At 46.4% G+C, this 26,423-nt stretch overlaps 1 protein-coding gene and 1 pseudogene across 1 annotated transcript in view; one reads left to right on the forward strand and one right to left on the reverse strand.

Annotated features, from left to right (window-relative positions):
- LOC117044872 overlaps positions 1-26,423 on the forward strand; it is a 934,741-nt pseudogene that overhangs the window by 334,039 nt on the left and 574,279 nt on the right.
- Positions 1-26,423, reverse strand: part of LOC117045003 — a gene marked incomplete at its 5' end in the record, with an annotated part of 374,050 nt that overhangs the window by 192,098 nt on the left and 155,529 nt on the right. The window contains 1 exon segment of the mRNA XM_033145796.1: positions 11,522-12,274. Within this exon segment, the coding sequence (XP_033001687.1) occupies positions 11,522-12,274 (753 nt within the window).

Here is a 26,423-nt window from a genome sequence, read left to right on the forward strand (position 1 = left end):
TGTTCTGCTTGGCCTTTAGCTTGGAATCCACTTGATCCCCTCCCCCTCTTTCCTTTTTCCTTCTGTGGTGGAACTCCTATTTGGGGGCTTCCCTGGCTTTTTTCTGGCCCACGTAGGACCAGTCTGGATAGTTGGCCTTGGTGAAGATTTGACCTTTTCTTCCCCAAACAGTTTTAAGTTTTTAATCTTGTTTTCAAGTTGTATTTTTATCAATTTCTTTTTATACCTGGTGTTAACCGCCGTGAGCCCGGTCTTGGCTACAGAGAGTATAAAATCAAATGTATTATTATTATTATTATTATTATTATTATTATTATTATTATTAATTCTTCATTTTAACAATGGGTATTTGTCCCTGTACAAATAGGTGGTACTCCACCGTTTGTTTTCCAAGCCATTCTGCCTACGCAAGCATTCCAGTTTCCCAGATGGAAGGATCCACATTCTCCTCTCCTCGTGAGCTGCTCTGGGGAGTTCCCTCCCAATGCCCTAGAGTCAAATTCAAGGGCTTCATTGGGACATGCAGAGGGGGAGGAATGGGGGGTAGGCCACTATTTTTTTTTATGTCAACTCCTTAGAAACAAAGTTTAGCATTCAGTGATCAATCTAGAAATAAAATAAGCCTATTTTGGATGGCCATCTGTACTGGATGATCTAGCAGAAATTCCTGCAATGCAGGGGGTCTCCTGGCTCTGAGAGACAAGCAGGGAGGGTGGCTTCTGGCAAAAGAAGAGGGAGACACCAGTGGCTCTTCCTTATCCTGACTCACCTCTGCCTCTCGACCTCCCTCCTCCCACTTGCCTCCTTCCTCTTCTGCCTCTCATTCTGCACTGCATTCTGCCACAGAGTCTCCCAGCTCACTAAGCCCTGTTGCCCCTTCAGCTTCTGACACCTCCTCTTCCAGGCTTCTCCCTCTTCTTACTCTGACCGCTCATCCTTCCTCCACCTCCACTCCTTGGCCTCTAAGATGTCTTCCCTTCCTGGTTCCCCAGCTGCTTCCTCCCACCATTCCTCTGTGCCCAACCAGTCCATGACATTGCTCCATCCCTCGGCCTCTGTCCCCACAAGGCAGCTTCCCCTGACCTGATCTGGTTCCACAGCCGCTGCTTCCCTTCTGCCCCCATGAAAAGACGGATCAGGAGGTCTTGCTGGCATCATTCTGTCACCTGCAAGAGAAAAAAGGTAAACAGGGGGTCAGGAGTGCCTGCTTCTCTCACAGGTGAAACAGGGCATCTCTAACTACAGATGGGCCTTTGAGAAAGCCTTACCTGCTGAGAGCATTTGGACTTTTGTGCCCGTTTCATATGTCAGTTGTTTAGAACAGTGTTTTTCAACCACTGTTCCGCGGCACACTAGTGTGCCGCGAGATGTTGCCTGGTGTGCCGTGGGAAAAATTGTGTTTATTTGATTCCTGTTCAAGAGAATTACTTTATATATAGTCAATATAGGAACAGAGTTAATTTTTTAAACATTTTCTAATGGTGGTGTGCCTCGTGATTTTTTTCATAAAACAAGTGTGCCCTTGCCCAAAAAAGGTTGAAAAACACTGGTTTAGAAATACATCTCCCCTCCCCTGGACCCTTGTTCCCAACTGTCTCCCCCCAAAACAAGATGAAAAGAACCCTCAGAGGAGTTGGAAAACCAACAGAATGAGACCAAACGGAGAAAACCTACCTCTCTCCTTACCCAGTGGCCTCTCTCTGGTGTCCAACGGAGGTATCCAGAGGAAAGTCTCTCTCACCTGCTTTCTCTCCTCTGCCTGACTCAGGAGGAAACCTTCGGCCAGGGCCACTGCCTGGGAACTGGTCTCCGCTCCGCATTCCCTCACCCAGCTCTCCATCTCCGGGGGAAGGACATCCAGGAATTGCTCCAAGATCACCAGGTCCAGCATCTCAGCTTTCATGTACCTTTCTGGTTTCAGCCACTGGTGGCAAAAGTGGTAGAGTCGGCTGCAAACCTCTCGGGGTCCTTTGGCTTGCAGGTAGCAGAACTGCCTCAACTGCCGGCTCTGTACCTCTGAGCAGAGGGTGTCCTCCTCACCCAGGATCTTCTGCACTGGGTTTTCCCAGAATCCCCCACTGCTCCCAGTTTGGATGGCATGGCCTCTTCCTGCTCCAGGGCCAGCTGAGTCTCGCTCATCCATCTGTGCTCTCAGGAAGCCTCTGAGAGATCGGAAGGAACCCTTTGGTCTTCTGCCAAGTTCTGTCCGTCTGAATGAGAAGCTCTAGCAAATCCTACAAAGCAAATACATTGTTCTCTTACAAAATTTGTAGGACAGGGGGAGGGAATGGTTCCCTGAGCAAGCATGGATGAGTCTTGGAGGGAACGAGGGCTGGACTGCACCACATCCCAGACTATGAGCTATCTTTTTGAAAAGAAAGAGGAGGAGGAAGAGGAGAAGAAATAAGTCTCTAGCCTTCTAGCTATGCAAAATCTGGAGGCAACTGAAGGGATTTCTGTGAGATGAATCAACCTGGTTTCTGCTGCCTTCCAGTCAATGCATGAAGTCAGAACTGACTGACAAGGGAATCCCTTGCAAAAAATGGATGCTTGGCTCTAGTGGGGTCCTCACCCGGGGGTCCTCAGGAGTTCCTCCCCACCCCACCCCCACCCCCACTCCCCTGCTTCTGTCTCCTTTTCTTGCACTTGGACTCTCTGCCGCTCTCAAGACAGACTTCTGGGGGGGGTGTCCCTTTTTCTTTGCTCTGAGGGCCAGGTATGTTTCTGGCCAACCCCCTGAGGGCCAAGTGGGCGGGGCCAATGACACTTCCCCTGAAATTTAGGCAGGTATTTTAGCATTAATATTCTGTCAGATAGCTTAACACACACACAGCCACTGATGCCAAGGTCCCTGGAGGCTCAGTGAGTAGAAGCGCCCATTTCCGTCTCTGCTGGTTTTCCAGCAACAATCCCTTTGGGCCAGAGAGGATGTGGTCCTGGGATGCCCTGCTCTGGGTGCGAGGGGATTGCTGCAGTGGCCTCCGTGTGGAGCTGCCCTTGGAGACACCGGGAAACTGGTTTGCAATGCAGCAGCCAGACTATGGGATGGGATCCCTCTCTTTATTCCTCCCCTTTCTCTCCCACATTTCCTTCCTTCCTCCTCCAGCTTTGGAAAACCATTTGCCCATGTTTCCTCTGGTGTGAAATGACGCTGAGCGACGTCACACGGAGTTACAGTCCCAGGGACTCCTTTGTTCGAAGAAGGGAGATTTCGTGGGAGCCATTGGGGATCCTGTGATCTGCAGGAAGGAGAGTGTTGCAGACCTGGCCCCTCCCTGGCAGGCCCCTCTCTCTCCTCCCCCTGCATGAGCAGACCAGGCCCCCCCCCCAGGCTGGCCCCCTCCCCTGCTGCAGCCCTGGGACCCCCACCGCCTCCCCACTCACCAGATCCCAGGAGGGGACAGCCAGGCAGCCCTGGCAGGAGAGGGAGGGGCCTGGGCTCTGGAGGACCTGGCCTCCTCTCTCTTGCTTCCTGTCCTCTCTAGGAAGGCAGCTCGGTTCCCTTTAACCCTTGCAAAGCCGTGTCCTCTCTCGGTTGGCAGAACATCAGATTTTTATTCTTTTTATGGATTTAGGGGGGCTACGCCAATGGCCAGATATCCTTTTGGGGGTGAGGCTTTTGGTTGGACTCTGAGCATCTCCCTTCCTTGTCTGGAAACCAGAGGAACAGCTTGCACGGAAAAGGGCTTTGCAGGAGGAAAGGAATTCAAGAGTGGAGAGAGAGGAGGGGATCCGAGGGTCATCTAGTCCAACCCCCGGCAATGCAGGAATCTCAGCTAAAGCATCCATGGCAGATGGCCGTCCGATCTCTGCTTAGAAACCTCCAAGGAAGGAGAGTCCACCCCCTTCCAAGGGAGACCTTTCCCCTGCCAAACTGCTCTTAGATGTCCCTCAAGGAAGCGGGTCCTGAGTCCTAGCCCTGCTGAAATAATCGCTACAGGTACGTAGCCCTGTTGGTCTGCCATAGACAAAGCAAAATAAAAAAGTAAAAAAATCCTTCCAGTAGCACCTAAGAGACCAACTGAGTTTGTTCTTGGTATGATCTTTCGTGTGCATGCACACTTCTTCAGATACACTGAAATAGAAATCAGGCTCTTAGAAGTCCCTCAAGGCAGCGGGTCCTGAGTTCGAGCACTGCTGAAACAATCGCACTGGCTACCAAGGAGGAACCAAGCAAAGTTCAAAATGAATAATTCCTAGAGCTGGAAATATAAATTTGGCTAAAAGTTTTGGGGATGCCTCGGACAAAGGAGTGAAAAGAACGTTGCTAACAGATTCAGCCCTGAGCAGTTAAGAAAGGAAAATCGGAAGAAGATGTGGACTTTACAATGGTATGTGAAGGAGGGAAAGGAAGGAGGAGCCCAGGACTCTATCTTTGTTTTGCCTCAATATTTTACTTAACAGGGGCGAAACCACCACCACCACCACCACCCCAGAAAATCCACTTTCACTGGGACATAGCAAGCAGACTTTAAAAATTGAGATTAAACTGTATGCTTCCAATCAGGATTCAGGCCTCACCATGGGACTGAAACCGCCTTGGTCGCGCTGGTCGATGATCTCCGGCGGGCTAGGGACAAAGGTGAGAGCTGTTTCCTGGTTCTGCTGGATCTCTCAGCGGCCTTTGACACCATCGACCATAACATCCTTCTGGACCATCTAGAGGGGTTGGGAGCTGGGGGCATTGTTATACAGTGGTTCCGCTCCTTCCTCCTGGGCCGTGTTCAGAAAGTGGTGGTGGGGGATGAGTGTTCAGACCCCTGGGCTCTCACTTGTGGGGTGCCTCAGGGTTCTGTCCTCTCCCCCATGCTTTTTAATATCTATATGAAGCCGCTGGGAGAGATCATCAGGGGGTTTGGGCTGGGTGTTCTTCAGTGTGCAGATGATACCCAGCTCTACCTCTCTTTCAAATCAGAACCAGTGAAGGCCGTGAAGGTCCTGTGTGAGTGCCTGGAGGCGGTTGGAGGATGGATGGCGGCTAACAGATTGAGGTTGAATCCTGACAAGACAGAAGTACTGTTTTGGGGGGACAGGAGGAGGGCAGGTGTGGAGGACTCCCTGGTCCTGAATGGGGTAACTGTGCCCCTGAAGGACCAGGTGCGCAGCCTGGGAGTCATTTTGGACTCACAGCTGTCCATGGAGGTGCAGGGTAATTCTGTGTCCAGGGCGGCTGTCTACCAGCTCCATCTGGTACGCAGGCTGAGACCCTACCTGCCCACAGACTGTCTCGCCAGAGTGGTACATGCTCTAGTTATCTCCCGCTTGGACTACTGCAATGCGCTCTATGTGGGGCTACCTTTGAAGGTGACCCGGAAACTGCAATTAATCCAGAATGCGGCAGCTAGACAGGTGACTGGGAGTGGCTGGCGGGACCACATAACACCGGTCCTGAGAGATCTGCATTGGCTCCCAGTACATTTCCGAACACAATTCAAAGTGTTGGTGCTGACCTTGAAAGCCCTAAACAGCCTCGGTCCTGTATACCTGAAGGAGCGTCTCCACCCCCATCATTCAGCCCAGACACTGAGATCCAGCGCCGAGGGCCTTCTGGCGGTTCCCTCACTGTGAGAAGCAAAGCTACAGGGAACCAGGCAGAGGGCCTTCTCGGTGGTGGCGCCCGCCCTGTGGAACGCCCTCCCATCAGGAGTTAGAGAGATAAACAACTACCTGTCATTTAGAAAATACCTGAAGGCAGCCCTGTTTAGGGAAGTTTTTAATTTGTGACTCTGTATTGTATTTTGGTATTTGTTGGAGGCCGCCCAGAGTGGCTGGGGAGACCCGGCCAGATGGGCGGGGTATAAATAATAAATTATTATTATTATTATTATTATTATTATTATTATTATTATTATTATCTAGTCCAACCCCAAGCAAAGCAGGAATCTCAGCTGAAGCATCCATGGCAGATGGCCGTCCGATCTCTGCTTAGAAACCTCCAAGGAAGGAGAGTCCACCACCTCCCAAGGGAGACCTGTCCCCTGCAAAACTGCTCTTAGATGTCCCTCAAGGCAGTGGGTCCTGAGTTCTAGCACTGATGAAACCATTACACGGACTACCAAGGAGGAACCAAGCAAAGTTCAAAAATAAATAAATTATCTTTATTGAATAATATAAGAAAGAAAAACATACAAACAAAAAAAAGCCATACAGGTCCACAATGCCCTACTACATCAGAAGCTCTTCAGGAGATCCAGCAGCCCTCTCCTTAGGCCTTTCAAGGCAAAAAGCGCTAAATGAGCCACTGCTGAAGGGCTGCTTGCCAGGGATTCTCAATGTGTGATTCCTGCATTGCGAGGGGTTGGACTGGATGACCCTCGGGGGTCCCTTCCACCAATTCTGCAATGTTTTGGGGATTGATTTAAATTAATTTAATCCACTGTATGCTTTTTGTAATATTTTATGTATACCATTTAGAACTTCCAGCAATTAAGGGGAGAACAAATGGCTAAAATCTTACATGTAGCCATAGCTGAGAAAGAAAATGTACCTTGGCTGATCTTGCATTCTGTATTTTTAATACTTTTGAAAGCTGTACCCAGAGAAATCAATGATAAAGGCAGCATACCAATGTTATAAATAAGTATAAATCAGCCCTGAGTGCTCACGGGAAGGACAGATCTTTGGCCACCTCATGAGAAGAGAAGACTCCCTGGAAAAGACCCTGATGTTGGGAAAGATGGAGGGCACAAGGAGAAGGGGACGACAGAGGATGAGATGGTTGGACAGTGTTCTCGAAGCTACCAATATGAGTCTGACCAAACTGCGGGAGGCAGTGGAAGGCAGGAGTTCCTGGCGTGCTCTGATCCATGGGGTCACAAAGAGTCAGACACGACTAAACGACAATAATATATAATTCATATTTTAGAATACCTAGATTATAAAATTGATAAACCTGCTGCTTTAATGTTGGTTGATGCCAAAAAGGCTTCCCCCCCATGTTTTCTGGAAGTTTATAAAAAAAACTAATACAAGAAATTGGACTTGGTGAAAATCTTTGTAAAGGAATAAATGCAATCTACTCAGAACAAACAGCTAAATTAATTATCAATGGCAAAATCACGGATGAGTGCAAGGTATAAAAAGGAACTCCACAATGGTGCCCACTGTCACCCTTGATATGCATCCTGATGATGGAGGTTCTGAATATCCAGATACAGAAAAAACCAGCTTGTTCAAGGAATCACCTTGGGTAATAAGGCATATAAACTTAAGGCCTTTGCCAATGACCTACTTATTATGACAAAAAACTCTAGTGCTGGAACTGATTAGAGACTTTGGAGAAGTGGCAGGCTTTAAATTGAATACCATTAAAACAAAATTGTTGGTGAAAAATGTATCAAATGTGGAAAAGGAGTTAGAAAAAAAACATTGGGCCTAAAGATATGCAATAAATTAAAATATTTAGGTATTTGGGTTACCCCTAAAAATATAAATTTGTTTCAGGACAAATATATGAAAATTTGGCTCGAGATCAAAACAAATCTGGAGATCTGGAACAGGTTGAAATTGTCATTTCTGGGGAGGATCTCCATTATAAAGATGAACGTTCTCCCAAAATTAATATTTCAATTTCAAATGATTCCTATATTGGGTGGAACGGGCTGCCTCAAAAATTGGCAAAAAGAAATTTCCAAATTTTTAAGTCATGGAAAAGACCTAGAATTAAACATTTAATTCTAATTGACATAAAAGATAAGAGGATGCTTCTCCCTACCTGACCTGAAACTGTATTATGAGGCGGCCTACCTCACCGGGTTAAAGGAGTGGTATACACTGCAGGACCCAGACCTCTTAGACTTGGAGGAAGATGATAATTGATGGGGACGGCATACGTACTTAGCGTATGGGAAAGCAAAAGTTCACAGGAACTTTTCAAACTTGGGGAAACCCCAATGATGATTTGGGAGAAGTAAAACAACCTGCTCAAACCCAAGGTTCCTTGGTGGATCTCGCCAATAGAGGTGAAAGCAGTTAAGAGAAAAAATACCCAGGGACCCAGGCCAACGTATAAAGTATTTCTAAAGGAGGAGAATAACCAATTGAAATGAAAAAGCTTTGGGGAAACAAGAGAGTGCATTGTTGATTGGTTTCAATATCACCAATTATTTGAGACATTCAAAATTGATAGACAAAAGGGTTTCTCCACTGAGACTTCCAGATTTGAATCGGATTTCGTGAACTCCAGAATTAAAACACTTTCTAAAGTATACCGACTTCTCCTTGACTGCGAAGTCAAGGAGGAGGAGGTGACAGTGGCTAGGATTAAGTGGTCACAAGATTCTGGGTACTCAGTAACAATGAAGCAGTGGGAAAACCTGTGGAAAATAAATTGGAATTTTACAACCTGCTACTCTCCGAGAGAGAATTTTCTTTAAATGCAGCATCGGTGGTATTTAACCCGCTGGACATTGTCCAAGATGTTCAAAAATGTCCCCAATAATTGCTGGAGGTTTAAAGAAAAGCAAGGTACTCAATTCTATATATGGTGGCAGTGTAAAGAAACCAAGGTGTTTTGGGAGGATATCCACATAGAATTGGAAAAAAATGTTTAAATTATCTTTTAACAGAAAACCGGAAGCTTTCCTTTTGGGAATCACAGACTCAGATATTCCTAAAAAGGCTAAAGAGATCTTCTTATAAGCTACGGTTGCAGCATGAGTTCTCATTGCGGCAAATTGGAAAAGAGATAAAGTCCCATCGAGATTAGAATGCATACAAAAAATAGCTGAATATATAGAATTTGATAGCATGTCAGAAAAGATAAAAAATAAACCATAACAGGAATTTATCTCAAAAAGTTTTTTAAAATATACTTGAATAATAATAACAGCAGTGTTTTAAGGTCATACGCAGCATTCAAATAATTTCAGTAGCAGTGGTAAAAATGTGGTAAAACCAATTAATGGATTAAGGGATATTGAAATTGAACGAAACTCGTTATGCAATGGCAGTGAACAATCAATACAGAATCTTTAATTAGGAAAAGGCATAGAAAAAGACCACTTTAATTTTATGTATTTTATGTTTCGAAGGTTATTGGTTGATGTATTAATTCTCTCTTTTTCTTTGGTGGTGATGGAATTTATTGTCTTTTTCTGTATGGTGTGTTAATGTGAACGGTAACAATAAAATTGATTTAACAATAATAATAATAATAATTTGTAAACCACCTGACCCAGTGGTGCTGACTTGAATAAAATATTAGAGGGGAACCAAGTAAGGCCCACCTTGCAAAACCAATCACATGATGCATGCACGCCATTGGAATGGCAATGCCCATAATGGCAGCGACTTTTTAAAATAGTAATATTTTGAGCCCGTAGTTCAATTTCCCAGCAGCTCCCCTTGCCCCGGAGAACACTTCCAGCATCTCATCTCCTCTACCTGTGAGATTGTTACCTCTTCAGACCGCATGTGCATTTCCTATGGCCCTTTCCAGGTTTCTCTTTCATTTGTTCTCCTATGTGTTGCCACTAGAAGCCACAATTCTGTGGGTACTCTAGATGGGGCAGAAAGCACCAAGAAGCTCCCTAGAGGTTGAAGTGCCGATCAATCTTCAGTTTTGCAAACTATAAATTCCAAATAGCAGTACTGCAGGTGGTTCATAGAATCCTAGAGTTGGAAGAGACCCCAAGGGCCATCCAGTCCAATCCCCTGCCAAGCAGGAAACACCATCAAAGCATTCCTGACAGATTGCTGTCAAGCCTCCGTTTAAAGACCTCCAAAGAAGGAGACTCCACCACACTCCTGGGCAGCAAATTCCACTGTCCAACAGCTCTTACTGTCAGGAAGTTCTTCCTAATGTTTAGGTAGAATCTTCTTTCTTGCAGTTTGAATCCATTGTTCCGTGTCCGCTTCTCTGGAGCAGCAGAAAACAACCTTTCTCCCTCCTCTGTATCACATCCTTTTATATATTTGAACATGGCTATCATATGACCCCTTAACCTTCTCTTCTCCAGACTAAACATACCCAGCTCCCTAAGCCGTTCCTCATAAAGCATCATTTCCAGGCCTTTGACCATTTTGGTTGCCCTCCTCTGGACACGTTCCAGCTTGTCAGTATCCTTCTTGAACTGTGGTGCCCAGAACTGGACACAGTATTCCAGCTGAGGTCTGACCAGAGCAGAATACAGTGGTACTATTACTTCCCTTGATCTAGATGCTATACTCCTATTGATGCAGCCCAGAATTGCATTGGCTTTTTTAGCTGTTGCATCACACTGCTGACTCATGTCAAGTTGATGGTCTACCAAGACTCCTAGATCCTTTTCACATGTACTGCTCTCAAGCCAGGTGCCTTTCATTTTTTTGCCCAAGTGTAGTACCTCATGAGAAGACTCTCTAGAAAAGACCCTGATGTTGGGAAAGATGGAGAGCACAGGGAGAAGGGGACGACAAAGAATGAGATGGTTGGACAGTGTTCTCAAAGCTACTAACATGAGTTGGGCCAAATTGCGAGAGGCAGTGAAGGATAGGCGTGCCTGGCGTGCTCTGGTCCATGGGGTCACGAAGAGTCGGACACGACTGAACAACTGAACAAGTACTTTACATTTCTCCTTGTTAAAATTCATCTTGTTTGCTTTGGCCCAGTTCTCTAATCTGTTAAGGTCATTTTGAAGTGTGATCCTGTCCTCTGGGGTATTAGCCACCCCTCCCAATCTGGTGTCATCTGCAAACTTGATCAGGATGCCCTCAAACCCATCATCCAAGTCATTGATAAAGATGTTGAATAAGACTGGGCCCAAGACAGAACCCTGTGGCACCCCACTAGTCACTTCTCTCCAGGATGAAGAGGAGCCATTGATGAGCACCCTTTGGGTTCGGTCAGTCAGCCAGTTACAAATCCACTGAATGGTAGCATAGTCTAGCCCACATTTTACCAGCTTCTTTACAAGAATATCGTGGGGCACCTTTACACTTCAGATTCTGTGGCAGTGCTTTTGGTCAGCAGAGGGTGTCACAGGGCCAGCCTACTTTCCCTTTAAAGCACACTTGGGTCTCCAGCTGTTTTTGGAGTGCAACTCCCATCATCCCTAACTAGCAGGACCAATGGGGAGGGATGATGGAAACTGCAGTCCGAGAGCTGCTGGGGATGCAAGGTTGGGAAATGCTGCTTTAAAGCAACTTTTGCGTTTTGCCCGCAAAGAAGGAACCTCTCCACATTTGTATTTTCTTGTGTTTTGTTTTCCTCATGCCCTTTGTGCTTTATTCTAAGATGGAAAATTTAAAGAGAAGTTTTATGGCAAGTTGCAGAAGAATAAAAGGTTGATTTGGAAAAAAACACAAAAAACTGGGGGTGGCCTCCTCAATAATTTCATGGGGGGGAATAGACCCCTAGGCCTTTAAGAGTTGGCGCCTATTCCCTATACGCACAGGTCTCAGGATGGTTACAAATAAAACCACAACATAAAAACACAAAACAGGACATTTTAAAAGGGCATTAGATGTCCATCAGCCAAAGGTCTGGTTTAAAAGGGGCAGATTTGCCTGGCTCCTAAAGCTGTATAATGGTTTTTCCAACCTCTATATGGATTCTTTGATGGGAAGTGAGATCGGAGCTCCTACTGAAGCTCTTTCCACATTCTACACACTGATAGGGTTTCTGCCCTGTATGAATTCTTTTATGGGAAGTGAGATGGTAGCTCTGACTGAAGCTCTTTCCACATTCTACACACTGATAGGGTTTCTCCCCTGTATGAATTCTCTGATGCTTAGTGAGGGAGGAGCTCATTCTGAAGCTCTTTCCACATTCCACACACTTATAGGGTTTCTCCCCTGTATGAATTCTTTTATGGGAAGTGAGATCGGAGCTGTTACTGAAGCTCTTTCCACATTTCACACACTGATAGGGTTTCTCCCCTGTATGAATTCTTTGATGGGAAGTGAGACTGTAGCTGTGACTGAAGCTCTTTCCACATTCGAAGCACAGGTAGGGTTTCTCCCCTGTATGAATTCTCTGATGGGAAGTGAGATGGGATCTCTGACTGAAGCTCTTTCCACATTCCACACACTGATAGGGTTTCTCCCCTGTATGAATTCTTTTATGGGAAGTGAGATGGGAGCTTGTATTGAAACTCTTTCCACATTCCACACACTGATAGGGTTTCTCCCCTGTATAAATTCTTTTATGGGAAGTGAGACTGTGGCTACAACTAAATCTATTTCCATATTCCACACACTGATAGGGTTTCTCCCCTGGATGAATTCTTTGATGGGAAGTGAGAGAGGAGCTCTGACTGAAGCTCTTTCCACATTCCATGCACTGATAGAGTTTCTTTCCAATGAGATTTTGTTGATGGGAAGTTGAATGGGATCTCTGACTGCAACTTTCTCCACACTCCAAATTTTTACGTTGCTTCTCCTTTCTGGGGATTTTGTCGTGGTCACCTTTGTTCTCGATTTCCGATTCATCACAATCTGCAGTGGAGACAAAAAGGATTAGAGCCTCAGGAACAAATGGAGAAGAACTGAAGGGAGTTGGGCGTGTGTTCATTACCTGTGTTGTTTGTCATCAACCAACAAATTTATTATTAGATTCTAATGAGTTGTTGAATGTTGCTTTGTTTGATATATAGAAGTCATCAAAATTGTAGAAGCCTTTTGGGGGAAAGTGTATTTCAGAGGTTTGATGGCTCATAACACCACTTCCTTTGGAGTAATATCATAAAATTATACACACACAAACACACAAATATATGGATATGAAAAATTGAAAACTGGAGCAAAAACAAAAGCAGAAAACCTGAAGCTACTAATCTTTCCTAACAATTCTGAAGCTGACATTTAAGGTGGCCAGGGCAGTTCAGAGCAGCCCAATCGTGGTAGAAAAAGGAATAATTTGATTGTAATTTACTGTTTATTGTGGGGGTGTTAGGTTCCCAGGTGTTGTAGGGGGCGCTGTTGAGCTCTGTGGAAATATATGAGGTTGGTCACATAAAGGTATCTTGTGGTGTTTGGGTCATAAAACCTTTGACCCACGTAGTGCTGCAGCTCGGAGCTGTAATTAATCAGCTTTACGATCCTCTCCGACATCTAATGGCCGTCTAGTCACGCTTCTCTCTCAGCTGCGCCTTTAAAAGCTGTCTTCAATAGCAGAGTTAGCACAGGGTACGATGGCTTTTTAGGTCTGCTTCTTCAATGGTGTCTTAAAATAATTCAACTGGACACCAGTGCTACTAATCTAACTGAGCTTTATTGTAGTAGCACACACCAAACGTCCTACAGACTTGAGCTGCATGTCTGCAGCGTTCTCACTCATACATCAGAAAGCAACAGCACAGGAAAAAAACCATCCTGGGGAAAGCGAAACCAAACTTTCCCAGACAAAGGAAAATGCCCATATGGCTGTGGGCGAGGCATCCAGGATGAGAACGCTTCCTGAACAGTTAACTATGTGATGACCAGAAAACCTGACATAAAGGTATTTTTTGAATTTCCAGGCAGATATGATGATCCCACAGGGAGCCTTACCAAGAGAGGCCACGATCCCACAATTCTCCTCCATGACGTCCCTATGCAGAGCTCTCTGGTCAGGATCCAGCAACGCCCACTCCTCGTCCGTGAAACGAACAGCGACATCTTCAAAGCACACTGGACCCTAAAAGAAAAAGGGGAATGTCCTCCTCTGAGACAGGATCAATATGATCTGCTACACAATGCTCTGTTGTTTCCTTCCTGTAAATTGCGCTGTTTTTTCAATAGGATTGCTTTGCTGCACATTTCATTTGTGGATGCTTATTTTCTACTGTAATTTGCTCTGTGCGGGGCTGCCCTTGAAGCTGTCCCATAAACTCCCGCGGGTGCAGAATGCTGCAGCGAGGCTCCTCAGGGGTCCCTGCCATGGGAGCCTATTCACCCAGTACCTTTCCAGCTGCACCGGCTCCCAGTGGAGTACAGGGTCAAGTTTAAGGTGCTGGTTTTGACCTTTAAAGCCCTTTGCGGCCTAGGGCCCTGGTACCTACAGGACCGCCTCTCCTGGTATGCCCCGCGGAGGACCATAAGGTCCATAAATAGCGTCACTCTAGAGATTCCGGACCCTAAGGAAGTCAGATTAGCCTCAACCAGAGCCAGGGCCTTTTCAACACTAGCTCCGACCTGGTGGAACGCTCTGTCTCATGAGACCAGGGCCCTGCGGAATCTGATATCTTTCCGCAGGGCCTGTAAGACAGAGTTGTTCTGCTTGGCCTTTGGCTTGGAATCAACTTGATCCCCTCCCCCTCTTTCCTTCTGTGGTGGAACTCCTATTTGGGGACTTCCCTGGCTTTTTTCTGGCCCACGTAGGACCAGTCTGGGTAGTTGGCCTTGGTGAATGATTTGATATTTTCTTCCCCAAACAGTTTTAAGATTTGAGTTTCTACTGAAATGAGGCTGCATTTTAATATTGTATTTTAATATTGTTTTCAAGTTGTATTTTAATCAATTTCTTTTTATACCTGGTGTTAGCCGCCCTGAGCCCGGTCTTGGCTGGAGAAAGCGGGGTATAAATTAAATGTTATTATTATTATTATCTTTATCATTATTATTATTATTATTATTATTAATTCTGCATTTTAATAATGGGTATTCTTCCTTGTACAAATAGGTGGTACTCCACCTTGTATTTTTCTTTTTCTTTTTTTATAAAGAATTTATTGGTTTTTTCAAAACAAAGAACAACATAACGCATATACCAACCCAAACCCAAACCCAAACCCAACAATCAAACCACAATAAAACAAATACAAATACACCAACAATTCTTATTCTTGTTTACATTCAAAAAAAAAAACTTTTCTTGTTCGAATCATTGTTAAGTGACTTCCCCCGTTTTCTCTCCTTCGGTTCCAATTCCAATTTTACTTTAATAACTTCTCATCTCTGAAATTAAATCATTTAAAAATCAAAGCTAAACATACTTCTTAAAATCTTATTTTTAATTCACAATAATCTATCACACGTTAACTTAAATCGAATCTAATCCAAGTCTAACTTCATGATAATTAATAATACAGCTTCATAACACAACATATTACTTCTTATGTCGAATCATATCAAAACATCTTCTTTCACTTAGACTACTGCTAATAAAAAAAGAATTCAAATATCTCTTCTCTAATTCAAAAACTTAAAATCTTAACACACCGGCTTCAGGGTACCATAACAAACCATCCTAATTTTATCCTTAATACATTTCACCCTATCCCTTTTCTATCCATTTTCTTTCGCCATTTCGGGGTCTCCCCCCAAGCGTTCCTCCATCTTACACCAGTACCATTTTCCAGAATGTCCTCTTTTCTTGTAAGTCCACAGTTCCAGACGTAGTCCACAACAGTCCTTGCAGGGAGCATCAGGGTACACAGATCATCACATTCCAGCATCTCTGGTTCGAAATTCTGTTCCTCTTCTAATTGTGAATATATAAGTCTTTTCCCCATCATTCCTGGGCTCCCACCCCAGAAATTGGATATAAAAAATCTTCTCATCCTGGGTCTCCCACCCCAGCAGGACTTTTCATCTTCTCGGAGTTGCAAAGACATCATATTTTGTACTTCAAAAATTCCCTTCAGCTCTCTGCCAAGGTTTCCTTCCATTTCAACAATGTTCTGAATAGTCTTTCCTGTGGGATATAACTTTTCTGCAACATCCTGGTTCAGCAAAATTAATTTCTGGTTTAGCAATTCTAACTTTAAAAAAATAATCCTTTGTTCGTGAGTCAGTCCAGAGTCTAAAACCAGCTTGAAAACGAAACCTAACATGGTAGAAGTGGGCATAGAGTATCAAGTTTCAATGTTTTCCCGTCTTAGTCACAGTACTTTTCCACCTCACTCACAAGTCGCCGCAGCCATTTTCCCTGGAGTCAGGGCGAAAAGATTACAGTCTATCCATTAAAAAGAAATATCCACCACCAACTTACTCCCCCGAAAGGGATCTGATCAGTCTCACTTGTCAAAAGCTGAAACATTGTATCCATCACTGTAGCAGCAGTCACCATCAGAACAGTTACTTTCTTTCCACCAAAGGGAGAAGAACGGGCTCCTTTCCATCGTATCTCCCGGAGCGCCAAATGTCAAAGATAAATTCCGTTGTTCAAGTACTCACGGCCAACGGGTTTCATTTATTTTCCTTCTGCCAGGTAGAACGATATCGCTCACCGCGAGCGGCGGCCGCCGCTTCGCCGGTCCGGTTGGGGCATGTCTCCTCAGCCCGGCTCCGTGGTCCCTTCACCCCCACTCCCCCTTTACAGGGGGAACGGGGGAAGGGTTCGGAGCCATAGCGGGCTCGCCGGAGAGCCCAAGCTGCGGGACGCTCGACCCGCGGCTCAACGGAGCCCCGCTTTGCGGTAGCGGGGCTCCTACCCCCGGGCCGGCCTGGGTCGCCTCGCTGCCGAAGCGACCCACGACCGCCCGCAATGGCGTCCTCGCCGGAAGTCCCACCATATGTTTTTCAAGACATTCTGCCTACGCAAGCATTCCACTTTCCCAGATGGAAGGATCCACATTCTCCTCTCCTTGTGAGCTGTTCTGGGGAGTTCCCTCCCATTGCCCTAGAGTCAAATTCAAGGGGTTCATGGGGGCATGCAGAGGGGGAGGAATGGGGGGCAGGCCACTCTTTTTTTTATATGTCAACTCCTTAGAAACAAATTTTAGCATTCAGTGATCATTCTAGAAATAAAATACACCTATTTTGGATGGCCATCTGTCTTGGATGATCTAGCAGAGATTCCTGCAATGCAGGGGGTCTCCTGGCTCTGAGAGACAGGCAGGGAGGGTGGATTCTGGCAAAAGGAGAGGGAGCCATCGGTGGCTCCTCCTTATCCTGACTCACCTCTGCCTCTCGACCTCCCTCCTCCCACTCACCTCCTTCCTCTTCTGCCTCTGATTCTGCACTGCATTCTGCCACAAAGTCTCCCAGGTCACTAAGCCCTGTTACCCCTTCAGCTTCTGACACCTCCTCTTCCCAGGCTTCTCTCTCTTCTCCCTCTGACCGCCCATCCTTCTTCTACCTCCACTCCTTGGCCTCTAATGTAGTGTCTCTCAGGGAAACCCTGGACTTCGGCAATGAGGAAAAGCAGTCTTCACTAGGCTGCAGCCATAGTTTATTAAGCAATCACATAGAGCAACGACATCGCCCCACAAGGAGGGAGTAAGGGAGTAAAAAGGATGACTGGGAGGGGAATAGAGTACAACTTAAATACCTGTATCCCAGCTAATGGGATACAGGTGTGCACAATGAGATTCCACACTTAAAGACACATACATCACATCTCCCTTTTACACAGAAATTAAGGAAAAGTCAAAGTTACAATAATAAACACACATATTAAAACCAAGGTCATGACATATATCTTTGAGGCATATACACACACCTGCCATATGAGGTCACATACCTGGGTTGCCTTACATCTATTTGCGCATCAGGTATTCTCCCAATTCCTTCTCCATTATTATCTCTTTGCATTTCTTTTCTATTCTCAATCAGTCTACCTCTTCTCTCCTCAGCTTGTACACTCCTAGGCCTTATTCTTCGCCTATTACGCCTATACACCCGTCCTGATGAAGTAACTACCCGGTATGTACGTGGCTGATCACACTTTCTTGTGACTACCGCTGGGGACCACCCTTCTGTTGACTCAAACCATACTGGATCTCCCTCTTCCAATGGCCTAAGAGGCCTCGCAGTGCTATCATAAAAATACTTTTGCCGTTCTTGGTTCCTTTTGAGGCTCTCCCTCGCCCCCACAGGTATTTTAGGACGTAACACTTCCTCAGTCACTGGTAACTTACTCCTCAGGACTCTACCCATCAACAACTGAGCAGGAGAGTATTCCAGTCCAGTCACCGGTGTATTACGATACTCCAATAATGCTAATTGGGGTTCTTTGTGTGTTTGCTCTGCCTTTTTTAGGAGTAGTTTTATGGACTGTATTGCCCTTTCCACCATTCCATTTGACTGTGGGTATCCTGGGCTACTGAAGCGCTGTTCAAACCCCCAGCCTTGGGCAAATTGCTGGAACTCCTGACTTGCAAATGGCATGTTATCAGTGATAACTATCCTTGGAATACCATGCCTCGCAAACACTGCTTTCAGTCTACTAATTACTGCTCCTGCTGTTTTATCTGGGAGACCCACCAGTTCTGGGTATTTTGAGAAATAGTCTATCACCAGCAGAAACGGTTGCATCCTGTACTCAAAAATATCTACTCCCAACTTTTCCCAGGGCAGCTCTGGAATTTCATGTGGTATGAGAGGTTCTTTTTGATTTTTTGGTGCACATCTCGCGCATATTGAACAATTTTCTATGAATGTTTCTATCTCCTTGCCCATACCTGGCCAGTACATTATTGTCTTTGCTCTCATTTTTGTTCTTTGCATGCCCTGATGTGACTCATGAAGCTGCTCCAAGACTGTCCGTCTTTGAGATACGGGAATAACTACCCTTTCATCAACATATAGCACACCATCCTGACAGCGCAGCAAGTCCTTCACAGCCCAAAATGCTTTTGCTGCTGATGGTACATCTCTTAAATGCAGTGGCCATCCACGTGATATTAAAGATGCCACCTCCTGTAACTGTATGTCTTGTTTTGTTGCTTCCTGTATAGCTATTACCCCTGTAGGGTGCATTACTATTTCACCTATTTCATATATTACTTTCTCATCATCTATGGGTTCCACATCACTCTCTGGAGGATCTACCGTGGCCCGAGATAATGTGTCTGCCAAGTACATTTCTTTCCCTGGCACATACTTCACCTCCATCTGATATCTCTGCAATTGTAACAGCATCCTCTGCAGGCGAGCAGGTGCACTGCCTAAAGCTTTCTTACAGATTGCCTCTAGAGGTTTATGATCAGTCTGTACTAATACTAGCTTGCCAAACACATACTGGTGGAATTTTCTTATTGCATACAATACAGCCAACAGTTCTTTCTCTATTTGAGCATAATTCTGCTCTGCCATAGTAAGTGCCCGGGATGCATAACATATTGGCCTCCCTTCTTGAAGGAGGCATGCACCCAAACCATTCTTTGAAGCATCTGCTTGAACCACCAGTGGCTTAGATGCATCAAAATATTGAAGCACAGGTGCCCGACACAGTTGCTGTTTTACCATTTCAAAAGACTTCTGATGTTCGGGCATCCATTGAAACAACACATTCTTTTTTAATAAATTCCTCAAAGGTGCCGTCAATTCTGCCTCTCTTGGAATATATTTTGATAAGTACTGCACAGACCCCAAAAATCTAAGCACACCTTGCCTGTCCTGCGGGGAAGGCATTTCTCGAATTGCTTTAACCTTCTCCTCATCTACTTTGACACCTTGAGCAGTTATTATATGCCCCATATATTTTACTGAATCCACTTTAAATTGGATTTTCTCTTTATTAAACTTGATATTTTTAGCCCTTGCTGTTTCAAACACCTTACGCAATATTTGGTCATGTTCCTGAGAAGTTTCTGCTGCAATAATCATATCATCTGCTATCATGTGCACTCCTTTTATGTGCCCAAATGTCTCTTCATTTTTTTGTTGGAAAACCTCACTAGATGATTTCAAACCAAATGGCATACGATTAAAACGGTACCTTCCCCACGGAGTATTAAATGTGCACAGCAACGCTGACTTCTCATCTAACTTCACTTGCCAATAACCATCCTTTTCATCCACTATTGTGAAGAATCTTTTACCAGCTAAAGAGCTTAATACATCATCAATTGTGGGAATAGTATAGTGCTGTCTACTAATTGCCTTGTTTAAATCACGAGGATCAAGGCATACACGCAGTTTTCCATTTTTTTTTTCAGTAATCACCAAACTGCTCACCCACTCAGTAGGGCACTCCACTTTGGAGATTACTTCAGCTGCTTCCATCTGGCATAAAGTCTCTTTCAGTCTATCTAAAACTCCATAAGGCACTTTTCTGCAAGCATGAATTACAGGAGGAACACTAGGGTTCACCTCTATATGGTAAGAGCCTTCAAATTCTCCCAGCCCCTCAAAGACATCAGAGTACATTGTCACTAACTGCTCTTTTGACACCAGTTCAGGTTGTTGCACATTATCAACTCTACATACCAAATTCAAAGCCTCACAAGCCACCCTTCCCAATAGTGGAGTGGTTGATATATCAGTCACATAAAATAACAGTTCCAAGCTCCTTTTAGTGGTGCTGGTCTCAAGGGCAATTGTGCCCAACGGCACTATTCGTGTCCCTCCATAGGCCATCAATGTTGTCTTTGTCTTGGCCAGACTCTTCTGCCCTGGGATCTTGTCATATATTTCAACTGGGAGAACATTTGCCTCAGCTCCAGTGTCAAGCTTAAATTGCACTTTTAACCCTCTCAAAAAAATGTCCGCAAACCATCCTGGAGGCTGTACAGCTACAGTGTCCATTTCCTGAGATAGTACTCCTATAAACAGGCTGTGTAAGTCCATATCATGAACTTGGCGCCTTCTTTGGTCTTTAGTGACTCCAGTTGCAGACGCCTTACACATCCTGGCAAAATGGTTTTTCTTGCCACACTTATGACAAACTTTTCCTAACGCCGGACACTTCTGAGACTTATGTGTACTCCCACACTGAAAACATCCTTTATAGCCACCATAGTCTTGTCTCTGCCCCAAACGGGAGTTTACATTCCCAAGAGTCTGTACTGGGACTTCGAAGTTCTCTCTTATCTCTGCCGTTTCATCAAACTGTTTTGCCATAGTAGACATCTCACTGAGCTGGTTTGCTGTTATTTGTTCTATTTGGCAAATCTCTACAGCCTTTTCGAGAGTAAGGTCAGACTCCTTTAACAACTTCTGCTGCAACCTCTCCGGCGCACTAAAAACAAGCTTATCTCTGACCAACTCATTAAATGCCGAACCAAACTCACATCTGCCAGCTCTTAATTTAAGTTCAGTTACAAAGCGTTCAACAGTGTCCCCCACCTTCCAAGGATAATTCCAAAAAGAATACCTTTCAAATATCACATTTTTTCGAGGAGTGCAATACTTTTGAAATTCTTCCAGGACCTCATCCACAGTCTGTGTTTCGTCATCAGGAAAACTAAATGTCTCATAAATCTGTACTGCCTCTTCTCCCACACAGTTCAACAAGACAGCAACCTGCCTCTTTGCCGAAAAACGGTCAGCTCCAGACGCCGTCAAATACACACGAAAAGCTTGCTCCCATCGCCTCCACTTCTCTGCCAGGTTTCCTTGGAGCACAAGAGGACACGGGGGTCGAAAAGAATCCATCTTCTGACACCATGTAGTGTCTCTCAGGGAAACCCTGGACTTCGGCAATGAGGAAAAGCAGTCTTCACTAGGCTGCAGCCATAGTTTATTAAGCAATCACATAGAGCAATGACATCGCCCCACAAGGAGGGAGTAAGGGAGTAAAAAGGATGACTGGGAGGGGAATAGAGTACAACTTAAATACCTGTATCCCAGCTAATGGGATACAGGTGTGCACAATGAGATTCCACACTTAAAGACACATACATCACATCTAAGACGTCTTCCCTTCCTGGTTCCCCAGCTGGTTCTTCCCACCATTCCTCTGTGCACAACCAGTCCATGACATTGCTCCACCCCTCGGCCTCTGTCCCCACAAGGCAGGTTCCCCTGACCTGATCTGGTTCCACAGCCGCTGCTTCCCTTCTGCCCCCATGGAAAGACGGATCAGGAGGCATCATTCTGTCACCTGCAAGAGAGAAAATGTAAACAGGACGCCAGGAGTGCCTGCTTCTCTCACAGGTGAAACGGGATCTCTAACTACAGGTGGGCCTTTGAGAAAGCCTTACCTGCTGAGAGCATTTGGACGTTTGTGCCCATTTCATATGTCAGTTGTTTAGAAATACATCTCCCCTCCCCTGGACCCTTCTTCCCAACTTCCTCCCCCCAAAACAAGATGAAAAGAACCCTCAGATGAGTTGGAAAAGCAACAGAATGAGACCAAACGGAGAAAAACCACCTTCCTCCTTACCCAGTGGCCTCTCTCTGGTGTCCAACGGAGGCCTCTCTGCCTCACAGGAATCCAGGTCCATTTCTGCAAAATGATCCTTTCCCTGAAAAAGAAACAAGGATTCAAAACAGGGAATGGTGAGAAATATATTAGAAAGAGAATGACAAAGACTTGAAAGGTGTGAGATCTCATTCCATGGATGCTTTCCCAAGAAATGGATGGGCCATCAGCAGACCATTATGGGATGTTCTCTGTCCTGTATGGAGCCCCTTGGGAGTATCCAGAGTAATGTCTCTCTCACCTGCTTCCTCTCCTCTGCCTGACTCAGGAGGAAACCTTCGGCCAGGGCCACCGCCTGGGAACTGGTCTCCGCTCCGCATTCCCTCACCCAGCTCTCCATCTCCAGGGGAAGGACAGCCAGGAACTGCTCCAAGATCACCAGGTCCAGCATCTCAGCTTTCGTGTGCCTTTCTGGCTTCAGCCACTGGTGGCACAGGTGGTAGAGTCGGCTGCAAACCTCTCGGGGTCCTTTGGCCTCCTGGCAGCAGAACTGCCTCAACTGCCGGCTCTGCACCTCTGAGCGGAGGGTGTCCTCCTCACCCAGGATCTTCTGCACTGGGTTTTCCCAGAATCCCCCACTGCTCCCAGTTTGGTTGGCATGGCCTCTTCCTGCTTCAGGGCCAGCTGAGTCTTGCTCATCCATCTGTGGTCTCAGGAAGCCTCTGAGAGATTGGAAGGAACCCTTTGGTCTTCTGCCAAGTTCTGTCCGTCTTAATGAGAAGCTCTAGCAAATCCTACAAAGCAAATACATTGTTCTGTTACAGAATTTGGAGGACGGGGGGGGGGGAGGAGGGAAATGGTTCCCTGAGCAAGCATGGATGAGTTTTGGAGGGAACCAGGACTGGACTTCACCACATCCCAGACCATGAGGTATCTTTCTGAAAAGAAAGAAGAGGAGGAAGAGGAGAATAAATAAGTCTCTAGCCTTCTAGCAATGCAAAATGTGGAGGCAACTGATGGGATTTCTGTGAGAATAATCAACCTGGTTTCTGCTGCCTACCAGTCAATGCATGAAGTCAGAACCGACTGACAAGGGAGACATTTGTTTCTTGTGAAAAATGGACGCTTGGCTCTAGTGGGGGTCCTCACCCGGGGGTCCTCAGGAGTTCCTCCCCACTCCCCTGCTTCTGTCTCCTTTTCTTGCACTTGGACTCTCTTCTCTGCCGCTCTCAAGACAGACTCCAGGGGTGGGATCCCTTTTTCTTTGCTCTGAGGGCCAGGTATGTATCTGGCCAACAGTTTGAGGGCCAAGTGGATGGGGCCAAAGACATCTCCCTTGAAGCTTAGGGTGAAGGGCAGAAAATTTATTATTCTATTAGATATCTTAACACACACACAGCCATTGATGCCAAGGTCCCTGGAGGCTCAGTGAGTAGCAGCGCCCATTTCCGGCTGGTTTTCCAGCAACAATCCCTTTGGGACAGAGAGGATGTGGTCCTGGGATGCCCTGCTCTGGGTGCGAGGGGATTGCTGCAGTGGCCTCCGTGTGGAGCTGCCCTTGGAGACACTGGGAAACTGGTTTGCAATGCAGCAGCCAGACTATGGGATGGGATCCAGACTCTCTTTATTCCTGCCCTTTCTCTCCCCCCTTTCCTTCCTTCCTCGTCCAGCTTTGGAGAACCATCTGCCCATGTTTCCTCTGTTGTGCAATGACGCTGAGCGAAGTCACACAGAGTTAAAGTCCCAGGGACTCCTTTGTTCGAAGAAGGGAGATTTCGTGGGAGCCATTTGGGATCCTGTGATCTCCCGGAAGGAGAGCGTTGCAGACCTGGCCCCTCCCTGGCAGGCCCCTCTCCTCCTCCCCCTGCATGAGCAGACCAGCCCCCCCCCCAGGCTGGCCCCCTCCCCTGCTGCAGCCCTGGGACCCCCACCACCTCCCCACTCACCAGATCCCAGGAGGGGACAGCCAGGCAGCCCTTGCAGGAGAGGGAGGGGCCTGGGCTCTGGAGGACCTGGCCTCCTCTCTCTTGCTTCCTGTCCTCTCTAGGAAGGCAGCTCGGTTCCCTTTAACCCTTGCAAAGCCAAGTCCGCCCAGGTCAGCCTTCTCTCGCTTGGCAGAACCTCAGCTGTTTATTATTTTTTATGGTTTTAGGGGGGGGGCTACGCCAATGCCCAGATATCCTTTTGGGGGTGAGGCTCTTGGTTGGACTCTGAGCCTCTCCTTCCCTTGGCCAGAAACCGGAGGAACAGCTTGCAGGGAAAAGGGCTTTGCAAGAGGCATAGCTGTCAACTTTCAGATTTGAAAATAAGGGATCCGCAGTGTTAAATACTCAGCTGGAACAAGAGGCAGAGGCATGTGTAGGTTCCAAATGTCCTTTATTATTGAAAACAGAACTAGACTTCAAGAACAGCCATGTTGCCTGTGAGCCTGCCCGAGCCAGACTGGCTGGCTGCAGCCAAAAACTGTTAGTTAGCTTGTTTCTAATAGGAGTGTTCTCCCACCAAGCTCGTCTGTAATTGGCTAGGTCGCGCCAGGAGGCGGACCCTGTAAGGTGGTTGAACAGCTCCTATTGGTTCCAATACATAACAAGCAGCCTCACCTATCCCGGGGACAGTCACATGGCTGTGATGGGCGGAGCCAGAAGCAAAAGTGGGCGGAGCAGCAATGTAAACTGTATTTTACTCCACACAGAGCTACCTCCACCAGCATCCTGATCAAACTACAGTTTCCATGATTCTCATTCCACCTGTGTGTGAATGTGCTCTACGTATATGCACCAATGGATACCGTTCAAGAGGCCGGCATCTGGGTCAGGCCCTGCCAGAGATCTTAAGGCTGGAGGAAGTGGCTGCTGGCAAGGCATAGTAGGGGATCTGTGTAAAGCAGCTTGGATCCCACCGCATGATCTTCCTGCTGGTTTTGCACCCACAGCGGTGCATAGCATATGGTTACCAGGTTTTTTTCAATGAATCCAGGGACACTTTAAAAAAAATCATGCTTTATTATCCATAATTACATGGTTTTCATGGGGATCCAGACTGTACACTCCTGTGCTCCTGGCAAAAAAATCAAAGCCCTAGACAGGATCCAGTAAAAAGCTGGATGTTTATTCTTCGGAGGAAAATAAATACCTGTACAAATAAATAAATTCTCTAATAGTTATAATTCCTCAGGTTTCAGGACTGAACTCTATCTCAAATAGCTAGAAATATTTTTCGGAGGGGGAATAAATCCCCTCAGCCTTGACGATACAGCAGGTTAGTTCAAGTCTTTAAAAGGAGAAATGAAAGAGCCTGAAAGCCTGGCTGTTGTGTCAGGCGGCACGGGGGGGGGGGGGGGAGAGAAGAGCTTTGCTCATGCTCAGAAGCACTCTTTCCCCCTGAGCCATGTATTATGTATTGAAGTTCTCACCCTAGGCCACTAGGGGTGCGTGTATATAGTTCATTCTGCTGCAGTTTTCACTCAGGTCAGCATATGCAAATGAAGGATTGTAAACTGACGCTCAGGGATTGGGTAGCTGCAGAAAGTTGTTACTGTTGCTTTGTAGCTGAGTTCTATATAAGCAGGTTGCTGAGCCCTTCAGCTCAGTCCTGTTCCAGCCTGAGAATAAACAAGAGCTGTTTGGAAATCACTGTGTCGTCTGCTGTGTCCACCCACGACTTAACACCATGAGTGAGCCTGGTGCATTGAGGCATCCTGGAGATCAGCAGGCTGAGAAAGGAAAGCCTTTCTCTGCAGCCTCAGACGCAGCAGCAGCAGCAGCAGCAGCAGCTGAGCTCCTCCTCCTCCTCCAGCTGAGCCTCCTTCCAAAGCCAGCTTGCCTTCCTTCCTTGCCGCTGGAGGGGGGAGGCAGGGAACAAAAAGCTCCTTGCCTGCTCGTCCGCTAGTTCAAATGCAAAGAAAGAAATAAGAGAGGAGGCGAAGAACAGAACACATGTGGGGAAGCCCCTTAGCGCTCCATGAATTTGAGTGAGGGAAAGGCTCAAAACAGTAGGGGAAAGGAAGGGCTTGGGGATGCTGCTGACACAAAGTCAGCTGCCATTTAAAGCAACAGCAGGGAATGGAAAGCGCCCAGGTCCCGGGATCAGAGCCACTGGAGCTGAGAGCGATCCAGGAGTGCTTGCAGCTGGCTGCTACTCCATCGTGGACTGGGCAAGGTGAAGCAGACGGGACTCACGGAACTCACGAGGGGGACGAGGCTTGGGCTTGAGCGCCTGGCAAAGGAGCTCCGGGAGGGACCAGCGAGTGGCAACCGAGGCGGCCAATGAAGGCTCAGCTAGGTGGGTTTTTGTGTTCTTGTTCTGCTCCCCTGGCTTGCAGCATCCAATCCTTAAAGGCAGAAGGCGGGATTTCTTCGCTGCAGCCTTTAACCCTTCATCGCCCGTGACTTGTGAGCCGGGCAGAAAAATATACAGTAATATACGGGATTTTAAATCATCCGGGACAGCATCAAGAAACGCATTTAAAAACGGGATAATCCCGCCGAAAACG

Source organism: Lacerta agilis, chromosome 4, assembly GCF_009819535.1.
Source record: "Lacerta agilis isolate rLacAgi1 chromosome 4, rLacAgi1.pri, whole genome shotgun sequence".
In the NCBI taxonomy this organism is placed as follows: Eukaryota; Metazoa; Chordata; class Lepidosauria; order Squamata; family Lacertidae; genus Lacerta; species Lacerta agilis.